The sequence below is a fragment of the Mus pahari genome, chromosome 19 (assembly GCF_900095145.1).
Source record: "Mus pahari chromosome 19, PAHARI_EIJ_v1.1, whole genome shotgun sequence".
NCBI lineage: Eukaryota > Metazoa > Chordata > Mammalia > Rodentia > Muridae > Mus > Mus pahari.
The window spans coordinates 53676417-53687593 of record NC_034608.1 but is presented as its reverse complement, the minus strand read 5'-3'; the positions used below and the strand labels follow the sequence as shown (position 1 = coordinate 53687593).

Sequence of the window (11177 nt, the reverse complement as noted above, 5' to 3'; positions counted from 1 at the left end):
GTGAAGACACATTGAGAAAGTAGGTGTTCTAAAGGCAGGAAGAACACCCTCCAGGAAGCTTCTGACCTCAGCCTCCACCTCCAGCCCCAGCCTCCAGCCCCAGCCTCCAGCCCCAGCCCCAGCCCCAGCCCCAGCCCCAGCCCCAGCCCCAGCCCAGTGCACCAAAGCTCTTGAAGCTTTGACACTGCACCTTTGGCTCCATCTGTCTTGAAAACAGACCCTAGGCGCCCACGAGATAAGACCTGCACATTCCTGCTGGGCCCTTGCCTTGGGTGGTGGCAGGGTCAGAATGCCCAAGGCCACAGATGGTTACTGATAGCGGTATCTCAGCCACCGACTTGAACGCTCCTACTTCAGGTCCACTTGGCTGGCCTTTCTATTTTTTTCTTTTCTTTTCTTTTTGGCCATTGTTAATACTTGTTTCACAACCAGCTGTAGAGGTTGCTGTGTTTGGGCAGCAGAGCCACTGTGTTTTACTCCTGGGTTCTTGGACAAGATTCCTGAGCTCTCTAAGCCCTCTCCCGCTTTTGTCTCTTATAAAATGAAGATAAATCGTAGTATCTGTTGCATAAGGTTGTCAGAGGACTGAAGACGAACCAGTGCCTTACCCAAAGACAGTGGCAGTTCACCTAGTTAGAACCATATTTTAATTCTTGGTAGACATAACACGACTGTATGTATCTATGTGGTAGCAAGTGATGTTTCAATATTTGTGTGTAAGGTGTATGACCAAATCATGGGGGTTAACATATCCGATAGCTTATACGTTTATCATTTCTTGTCTGGAGTATATGCAAATTGGCTATTTTAAAATATAAAATTAATGTTAACTATAGTCACCCTGGTATGCCAAGTCCCCCTGCATTTGCTGCCTGCCTCTTTTCGACTTCTTGTCCCTTCCCAGCTTCTGGTGACCATCTTTCTGTTCTCGTCTATGAAATGAATTTCTTCTTTGGTCAGAGCTACTACCTTATGTCCCTAGTACCCCCCTGTAAGTCTGAGGGTCCTATTCTTTGAAGAGCCTAGAGAATGCCGGTGAGTGAGGGGACAATCATTGAAAAACCACAGAAACCCAGAGGAGGAAGTGTGGCCTTCAGGGACACCATGCCGTTAGACTGGTGCCGCCAACCTAAAAAGTTAAAGTTGACTTTTCTCAAACCAACCTCCTGAGTCTTTTGTTGTTTGGCTTAAACTGGCGTGTGTGAAGTTACCTCCACCTCCCCAACCCCCATGGGCCTCCATGCCTAGTAAATTTGGTTATAAACACCACTCAGCCATTAAAGCCCCAATGGAGCCGAGTGGAGATTTGATTACAGGTTTGATTAATGAAACCCAGATCTAAGACTGACTTAACCATCGCTCATTCTTAAAGCTGTGAAAAAAAAAAAAAAAACTGGGGGAGTGAAACCTTACATTTGGTTGTGTCGTTTAACTGAGACCCCTCAGCAAGGGACCCTACACCCTTCTGAGCTTCCAGTGTCTCTCAACCGTCCTTCCCTCCCCTCTCTCCCCTGCCCCCTTTCCCATGCAAGGAGAGGTTTTTCTGAGTGTGTTGGTATTCTGTTTTATCTCTGTTTATTCTATAAACAGGCTTCCACATAATCTGTGGAATCAAAGGCAGGCTTATCAGGCTGCCGAAATACTACCTATCCTGGTGCATCCAAGATGTCAGAGCAGGACCCGGGAGATAAAGCCTAGCAGGGCACAGGACCAGTTCCAAGTGGGGGGAATTAAGCTTAGTGCTCTTATTCCTTGAAAAAAAAAAGTAAGGTTGCATCTTGGGAAAGAAATTAAAGACTGTGTGTGTGTGTGTGTGTGTGTGTGTGTGTGTGTGTGTGTGAGAGAGAGAGAGAGAGAGAGAGAGAGAGAGAGAGAGAGAGAGAGAGAGAGACGTTTATGAGGCAACAAGCAGACATGTTTAAAAAGGAAGACTTTGGTGATGATCATCTGGAAGATTCTAGAAAGAACTGAGGCCCAGGGACCTGTCACTCACACTTTGCACACTAGTTATCGGTTAGTTAACGGGTGCTATTGTTTTTTTTTTTTCTCCTGTGACTTTTAATGAAGCTGATTGATTGATTGATCGATTAATGACTGATCGATTATGATTGATCAATTGATGATTGATCGATCGGTTGATTGATTGGTTTCCATTGTGCTAAGGATTGAACCTGAAGCCTTGTGTGTCCTTCGCAAGTACCAGATCACTGAGCTACTCTACCATCCCCGTTTCTCTAATGTGGTTAAACTGGTATCACCAGTGATTGGGGGCAACATGTTCAAAGCTACAGTTTGACTCCCATTTCAGAGGGGACTGTGGTCCAAAGGCCTGTTTGAGCTCAGTGAGAATTTTAAAATAATCATTTGTGCAATTGCTGTTGATACTGAAAACACTCTTCTGATAGGACTGAGTACTAAAGAGGGTTGGAACTTCGCCTCTGTATAATAAATTCAAGCAATAAAAGTCACCTTCTGACATGGAAATTTCTAAGGCCCATTGTCCTTCTTAATGCTTACTTGAGTGAGAAGGGTGCACTGAGTGTTTTGCCTGCAACCTTTCCCAGTTCCTACTGCTGTCCTGTTGCCCTTGAAGTGGACCTGCCACTGATGCTATAGCATGCCATCTAATGGTACAAGAAATAGAAAGGCACCTTTGAGTGAGACAAGCTTTTTTGGGGAATAGAACTCACTAGCTAGACCAGGCTGGCCCCCAGCTCACAGAGATTCACTTGCCTCTGCCTCCTGGGTATTAATTAAGATTAAAGATGTGTACTACCATCTCGGGACTCCATTACCTACTATGTAATGGAAGTATAGCATACTTGCCTAAACTAGAAATGAGTTCAGAGAAGCTCATATTGTAAGGGTCAGTTGTTCAGCAGACGTATCTGCCTGCCTGCCTGCCTACCCATTCGTGGTTCCTTTCTCTGCTCACGGCCTTTCTCTGCTCTGTAGGCGATTAAATACTCTAAACAAGTGTGCAGTCATGAAGCTGGAGATCAGTCCTCACCGGAAGCGAGTGAGTACCAAAATTACACACGGGGGGTAAAGCGGGGAAGGGCTGGGGGAGGGCTGGCAGGGCAGGAACAGCAGGAACACTAATCAAGATAGAACCTTACGCTCTGTAAAAGGTCCTGTTTGTCCATTCCTCGCACGTTAAAACCCCTATTTGGAGTCAGCGTTGGATGGTGGCATCTATTGCTCTGGACTTGAAGAAATCTGTTTCTTTTCCCAGTGAACTCCATGGCTACTGCCATGTGATTCAAAGCATGAAGCCTATTGAATCTCCAGAGGAATTTCACATTGCTCCCTAGAGGAAATAAAGTTAGCATTCTTTAGGACCTCTTCCTGTTTCTCCATCTCAAAGCTGTCAAGATGAAAGGGGAAGGCTGGCTTGGGGGATACTGTAGGAGATGTGGATTGTGAGGGGGCAGGGAGAAGCCGGGACAGGAAATCCCATACACTCTGTCAGTGGTGGTGGGTCACACAACAGTTATTTCTGGGTAAGAGCTATGAGACCTTGGAAAGGGTGAGGCAGAGCTCATCAGTGAGGGACTGGTGCTGAAAATTAAAGAGGAATACATTTGCCCAAAAGGACGTACTCCTGTTGAGAGTATACAGTCCGTCTGGGAAGTTAAACCTTTTACGTGTGTGATCTGGAATGGCGGTGTCCACTGAGCCCGACAGAGAGTCTCCACATTGGTGTGTGATGCTGTGTACGCAGTGTCTTAACAAACTGGGCTTCCCTCGTGAGATTTTCTACGTGAATGGCAAGGATGGTCAGCAGGCTGAGTGGTGTCTTCTAATTTCCCTTCAGAAAGGGAATAAATAGTCAGGTGTTCTGCCACAGATGGCTCGCTATAGCGACTTCGGTTCTTTTAAGGAAATACCTTGTCTTTCCCTTTAGGTACCTAGAGCCCTCAGCTGCCATTCTGCTGTTTGAAACTAGCTTTTTTTTTTTTTTTTTTAAATTGCACACGAGTATATATAAACACACTCTGTCAACAGGCAGTTAAAGTGGAGGCAGTCCAGAGGGAGTCCCATGGCTGTTGACTCCGGTTCCAGTTCAGAATATTTTGCATGCTTGGAATTTTCGCCCATCTCAGAGGTCCCCTTTGTGAGCGATTAATGAACGGCCTGACGAGCCAGGGTTTCAATAAAATAACTTGTTTAGCTGGAAACACTTGGTCAGACTTCTGTTAAAGTCTTTACATCTGGGCTGGTGAAATGACGGTCGGCCTGTTGCCACGCCTGAAGACCCAGTTCTGTACCCAGGACCTACATGACAAGGAGAAAACTCACCCTGACTGGTAGTCTTCTAAACATGGCATGAACATCCATATACATCCAGACATATACACATACATGCAAACACATTCTCTAAATAAAGTAATAATAATGCCTTTTATTTTTAAGGACTTATTTATTATATATAAGTACACTGTAGCTGTCTTCAGACACACCAGAAGAGGGCATCAGATCCCATTGCAGATGGTTGTGAGCCACCATGTGGTTGCTGGGTTTTGAACTCAGAACCTCTGGAAGAGCAGTCAGTGTTCTTAACCACTGAGCCATCCCTCCAGCCCAATAATAATGTCTTTAAATCCATCTTTGTTACTTAAAAGAAGTGAGTAATGGACACTGGGAATATCCTTTGGGTTGCGGCCTGGCCCTTAACCTGTGTTCTGCCTTCTGCCCCCTGCTTGGCCCAGCACATAAATGGCTTCATTTTGTGTTTTCAGAGTGAGGATTCAGATGAAGATGAGCCTTGCGCCATAAGCGGCAAGTGGACTTTCCAGAGGGACAGCAAGCGGTGGTCCCGCCTTGAAGAGTTTGACGTCTTTTCCCCAAAGCAGGATCCAATTCCCGGGTCCCCAGACAACTCTCGTTTGCTAAGCGCCACAAGCCACGAAAGCATGCTGACAGACCTCAGCGAGCACCAGGAGGTGTCCTCTGTCCGAAGCCTCAGCAGTACCAGCAGCAGCGTCCCCACCCACGCAGCCCACAGTGGGGATGCCACGACACCCCGAACCAATTCCGTCATCAGCGTCTGTTCTTCCGGACACTTCGTAGGCAACGATGACTCTTTTACCAGCCTGCCTTCTCCCAAGGAACTGTCCAGCTTCAGTTTTAGCATGAAAGGCCACCACGAGAAGAACACCAAGTCGAAGACGCGGAGCCTGCTCAAACGCATGGAGAGCCTGAAGCTCAAGGGCTCCCACCACAGCAAGCACAAGGCGCCTTCCAAGCTGGGGTTGATCATCAGTGCTCCCATTCTGCAGGAGGGTATGGATGAGGCGAAGCTGAAGCAGCTGAACTGTGTGGAGATCTCAGCCCTCAATGGAAATCACATCAACGTGCCCATGGTACGGAAAAGGAGCGTGTCTAACTCCACCCAGACCAGCAGCAGCAGCAGCCAATCAGAGACCAGCAGCGCCGTCAGCACACCCAGCCCGGTCACCAGGACCCGGAGCCTCAGCACCTGTAACAAGCGGGTGGGCATGTATCTAGAGGGCTTCGACCCTTTCAGTCAGTCCACCTTGAACAACGTGACAGAGCAGAACTATAAAAACCGTGAGAACTACCCAGAGGATACGGTGTTCTACATTCCCGAAGACCACAAACCCGGCACCTTCCCTAAGGCCCTCTCCCATGGCAGTTTCTGTCCCTCGGGAAAAAGTTCTGTGAACTGGAGGACCGGAAGCTTCCATGGCCCTGGCCATCTCAGCCTACGGAGAGAAAACAGCCACGACAGTCCTAAGGAGCTGAAGAGACGCAATTCCTCCAGCTCTCTGAGCAGCCGCCTGAGCATCTATGATAACGTACCGGGTTCGATCCTGTACTCCAGCTCGGGAGAACTGGCCGACCTGGAGAACGAGGACATCTTCCCTGAGCTGGACGACATTCTCTACCACGTGAAGGGGATGCAGCGGATAGTCAACCAGTGGTCTGAGAAGTTTTCCGACGAGGGAGACTCGGACTCAGCCCTGGACTCTGTCTCTCCTTGCCCGTCATCTCCAAAACAGATACACCTGGACGTGGACCATGACCGAAGGACACCCAGTGACCTGGACAGCACAGGCAACTCCCTCAATGAGCCGGAAGAGCCCACTGATATCCCCGAAAGAAGAGACTCGGGGGTGGGGGCTTCCCTGACCAGGTGTAATAGGTAAGGAAGGGTCTGCTTGGTGGGATTGAGTCTGCTATTTGCAGTCCTGTAAATTCCAAGGGACAGGGTCCAACCAGGAGACCCTAACAATCCCAAAGGGGGCAGAGTATTATAAACTGGGTGTGAACCTTTGGTCATCAAAGATGCAGACAGCGGACCCTGGAAGATGGTGGTGTTTGAACCGTCTAATCAGGCTTTATCCACCATGGGGTGGGTGTACTTTAGAAGCGGTTAAAGTACATGTACCTTGATTCTCCTGCAGTTCCAGATCTTCAGACTCTGCCAGGCACAGACGAGATAGACTCAGGGAAGAAACCGTCTTCTCGTCATTATACCCTGAGCAATAGAGTGTGACCGTGAACTACTAGCAGGTTGTTAGACGCAATCTGGCTTGTAAACTTACAGTAAATGGGGAGGGTGCCCCCGATATGCGTAGGTAGACACTAGCCATCTTCTCTAAGAGGCCTGAGCATACTGAGTCCACATATCTGCAATGTTCTGGAACCAACCTTCAGGGCTTCCGTAGGAAGGACGGGGGGGGGGGGGGGGGGAAGGTCAGTGCAATGATCTTGGTCCCTGTGAGCAGCCAATGATCAGAGATTGGTCCCGGCTCACTGCTTTCCCCCCTGTTCTCTTGCAGGCACAGACTGAGGTGGCACAGCTTCCAGAGTTCCCACCGGCCGAGCCTCAACTCCGTGTCTCTGCAGATTAACTGCCAGTCCGTGGCCCAGATGAACCTGCTGCAGAAGTACTCGCTCCTGAAATTGACGGCCCTGTTGGAAAAGTACACGCCTTCCAACAAGCACGGCTTCAGCTGGTAAGAGAGCTAAGTGTGAAGCGAGCGAGCAGTCACCCCCTTGGGGGATGCCATCACGCTCCCTGAGGTTGTCCCCAGCACTAAGCATAGGACCATTCTGTCCTCTGTCAATGTCCCCAATCCATCAACCTTTAGGCAGGTGGTCGTCTCCACATCCTCCAGGCTTATGTTCTCAATGCTGCTCAAACTCCTGGAGCCTCGGAGAGTTAACTGCAAGACTGCTTGGTTGGGTTTTCAGTCGTTTCCTTGTGAGATGCCTTCAGGCCCTTGTTCATGCTGAGCCCACACTCCATCACACTGTTGGTCAGTTTTGATTGAAGGTTTTGAGCATGACCTGAGAAATCTACCTGTGTTAAAACAGTTGGGGGGTTTTATTTTGAGTTTGGGTTTTTTTTGCTTTGTTGGGTTTTTTTTTTTTGGGGGGGGGGGTGCTTTCTGGCAAAAATGCTCAGGGAGTAATAGAGTTAAGTGGTTAGCTATACTATCTTACGTATATACTGTTTCTTTGTGTTTGAGTTTGGGGATTTGTTTTTTATTTTTTAAGAATTATTTATTTTATGTACATGAGTACACTGTAGCTGTCTTCAGACACACCAGAAGAGGGCATCAGATCCAATTACAGATGGTTGTGAGCCACCATGGGGTTGCTGGGATTTGAACTCAGGACCTCTGGAAGAGCAGTCAGTGCTCTTAACCACTGAGCCACCTCTCCAGCCCTTTGGGTTTTTTGTTTTTTTGCTTTGGTTGGTTTGTTCGTCTGTTTTGGTGTCTTAAGACGGGGTCTGTCTGTTTTATAGCTCTGTTAATCCCAGAACTCATAACTATATATAGCAGGCTGGCCTTGAACTCAGGAATTCACCTGCCTCTACCTCCTGAGTGCTAGGATTAAAGCCATGTGCCACCATGCCCCACCACAAAACAACTATATTTTAAAAGTTGGAATGTATTAGACGTCTAACTCTTCATAATCTTGAAGCCTCAGCCTTGAATGTAGAGTGTAAGATGTGGACAGTCGGGCTGGATGGGTCATGGGCAAGACATAATCCCTGTCCATTGTCATGGTTCAAAGACAAGAACTGTATCTGGATCCAGGTCTCTGTTTTGAAGTGTCGCAGGTGTCCCTGAACCTTTTCCCTCCTCGTCAGGGTGCTCGCAGTCCAATTGTTAGAAAAACAGACGCAGCCCTTATCAGTGGAACGCTCTGTGACCAGCGGAAATGGCTTGAGATCGTCTGAGGCAGGGTCCACTGCTCCTTGATTCTCTGACTCCTCGCTCCTAGGAAAGTCCAGGGGTTGTAGCTGTGCCTTCAAAGCACCTCCCTAACCAAGGCAGTTACTTGAGCCTCACTAAATACAGAAGTTGTTTGTTCTGAATGACAGAAATACGTATTGACCCATTTATCCCAGAATGCTTCAGATTCTCAGTGGGGAGTGTAATGTGTTCTTTCCACATTCCACAGCCCGGGCTCTTCACGCACAACAAAGCGGGGCATTATGCACACTTCTGCCGCAGCACCCTACGCCTAACTGTATGGAAATACAAATCTGGCTCTACTCTCCAGCCTTTTCCTTTTCTAGAGCCATCAAGAGTGGCCTGTCACGGCCTCAGGCAAGCGCCCAGAAGGCAAGGCAGTTGGCTAGAAAACAAGGCAGTGGTCTCCCTCTGTGCTTAGAGTAATATTTTCCTCACTGCTATTTAAAACTGCATATTTTACATTCTCCTTTCACAGTTCTCTACCCCCTTTCTCACCAAACCCTCAAAAAAAAAAAAAAAAAAAAAATCTGCAAGTCCACCCTCCCACTTGACTTCTGGTCAGGTTTTCCAGTGCATCGAAACCAACATGTAAAAGCCTGGCATTGTAGAACTCGGACGGCAAGGAGCGCTTCTGCCCAAAGTCCCTTTCCTGTTTGGCTCTGCCCTTTCTGGTCTCCCTCAAGGGGTCAGTTGTAGAGCTCAGATACCTGACAGCCTTAAATGCCTGACATGGGTTTCCTGCTGTCGCATATAGGGCTGGGGACAGGCCTGCTTTCAGGATGCCTGGCAGCCTTGGGAAGCCTCACAAAACTCCCCTTGTGCCTTTCCCCTTTCCCATAGAAGCCTGAAGATGCTGTGTTCTTCGGGGTCATCGGCAGGGGAATTTATTTTGACTCCTGTTTGAGCTCTGGTCTCGGCTGGCAGTGTGACAAGACAGGCGGCCTTTGGCTGATTTTTATCAGTGTTACCCAGATCTCCTTATACAAATCAACTCAGGTCTCTTCCAAGAACCCAGAAGGGATTCATACCCTTTTAGGAAACGTGGGAAGTCGTTTCTCAAGCTCATCTCAGAAGTACCTAATTGGGTGTTACGTTTTTTTTTTGTTTTTTTTTTGGTTTTTTTTTTTTTTTTGCCTCTTCCTTCCTGTACTGTTCTCGTGTAAGGAAGTCCATTAGCCTCCCTGAGGACCACAGACCACTGTTCTCAAGATTAACAGGAGCTAACAGAGTCCCCAGATGAGGGTATTTGACCAGGTCTTAACAGTCCCAGCTCTTCAGATATCTAGACCAGAGTGGCCTAAGTAATAATAATAATAATAATAATAATAATAATAATAATAATAATAATAAAAGTCTTACAAAAACAAAGGAGTTGGGGAGTCGTTGGGGGTGTAGCTCAGTAGCAGAGCACTTAGATAGATTCCTGAGTCTCCGGGTTTGATAACCAAAAGCACTTCGTCCACCCCACCACCACCACCACCAAAAAAAACCAAAAAACAACAACAACAAAAAAAAAAAAAACATTTCTGTGACATTGTCCAATAATTGGGGGGGCGGGGCATTCTACACTCATATAATGTATTGTGGCAGCTACTGACCCAGTAAAGGCCTTTAATGTGGCTACTACAGCTACAAAATTGAACTGATCACTTTATTTTCATTTAAATAGACCCTGTATTGACAGGAATCAGATTGGGGGGGGGGGGCTTGAAAAAAAAGGGTGGATAAGCAAATTCAGACACCGCATCTTCCTTAAACAGGGCTGTGCCCAAGTTCATGAAAAGGATCAAGGTTCCAGACTACAAGGACCGGAGTGTGTTTGGGGTCCCGCTGACCGTGAACGTGCAGCGCTCAGGACAACCCCTGCCTCAGAGCATCCAGCAGGCCATGCGCTACCTCCGCAACCACTGTCTGGACCAGGTAAGCGCGGCTGCCCGTGGATCCCACTCGTGGGAGTGGACCTTCGGGCTACGTGGGGTTTTTTTTTTTTTCTAGTTTCGTGGGGAAGGGTCCTGCTTCCACACTCAATCCCTGACGTTCTCCTTCCAAAAGGTCGGGCTCTTCAGGAAGTCGGGTGTCAAATCCCGGATCCAGGCTCTACGCCAGATGAACGAAAGCGCTGAAGATAACGTCAACTATGAAGGCCAGTCCGCTTATGATGTGGCAGACATGTTAAAGCAATATTTTCGAGATCTCCCTGAGCCCCTCATGACGAACAAACTCTCCGAAACCTTCCTGCAGATCTACCAGTGTAAGCATTCTTGGTTCTTCTTAAGGTGATGGATGTTGGGTTCCATGGGACCAATTGAAGCACGTAGCCTCCTTGAATGTCATGCTTTTGCAGAGAAAACCTGCATGCTGATCTTCTCAAACCCCAGTTCTCAGTGTGTGTGTGTGTGTGTGTGTGTGTGTGTGTGTGTGTGTGTGTGTGTGTAATAGGTTTAAAGCATCCTCACTGAATCATCTGAGAAGTAGTTTTATGACCTGGGAGTATGTTGGCAAAGGGATTGTGTGTAGCACGCATAAAGTACTGAGTTTTCTCTCCAGCGTCACATAAACCCGGTGTCAACGGTGCACACCTGCAACCCTAGCGCTTTGGAGATGGAGGTGGGAGGATCAGAAGTTCAAGGTCATCCTTGGCTACATACGGAATCTGAGGGCTACCTGGGTCTCAGGAGACATTGTCTTCAAAAGAAAGAGAAAAATCAATGTTGCTCTTGAGTCTGGAAGTACAGACGTCAGTTGTACATTTTTTACCGTCAAGTCTACTGTCATCTTTCGTTTGTCTAGTGCAGTAGGAAAAGTAGGGTACCAGAATGGTATGCTGGCCTTCTCCCTCTCCCTTTTCACTCTCTGCCTCCCTCCTCTTCCTCTTCCTCTTCCTCTTCCTCTTCCTCTTCCTCTTCCTCTTCCTCTTCCTCTTCCTCTTCCTCTTCC

At 47.8% G+C, this 11177-nt stretch overlaps 1 protein-coding gene across 5 annotated transcripts in view; it reads left to right on the top strand.

Moving 5' to 3' along the window:
• The window catches only part of Dlc1 (DLC1 Rho GTPase activating protein), a 385995-nt gene that overhangs the window by 363609 nt on the left and 11209 nt on the right, over nt 1-11177 (top strand). For all 5 annotated transcript variants that reach the window (XM_029531786.1, XM_021218956.2, XM_029531785.1 and 2 more), the window contains 5 exons: nt 2956-3019; nt 4743-6169; nt 6810-6986; nt 10001-10160; nt 10293-10491. In XM_029531786.1, coding sequence (XP_029387646.1) covers nt 2956-3019; nt 4743-6169; nt 6810-6986; nt 10001-10160; nt 10293-10491 — 2027 coding nt within the window. The remainder of the gene's footprint in view (nt 1-2955; nt 3020-4742; nt 6170-6809; nt 6987-10000; nt 10161-10292; nt 10492-11177) is intronic.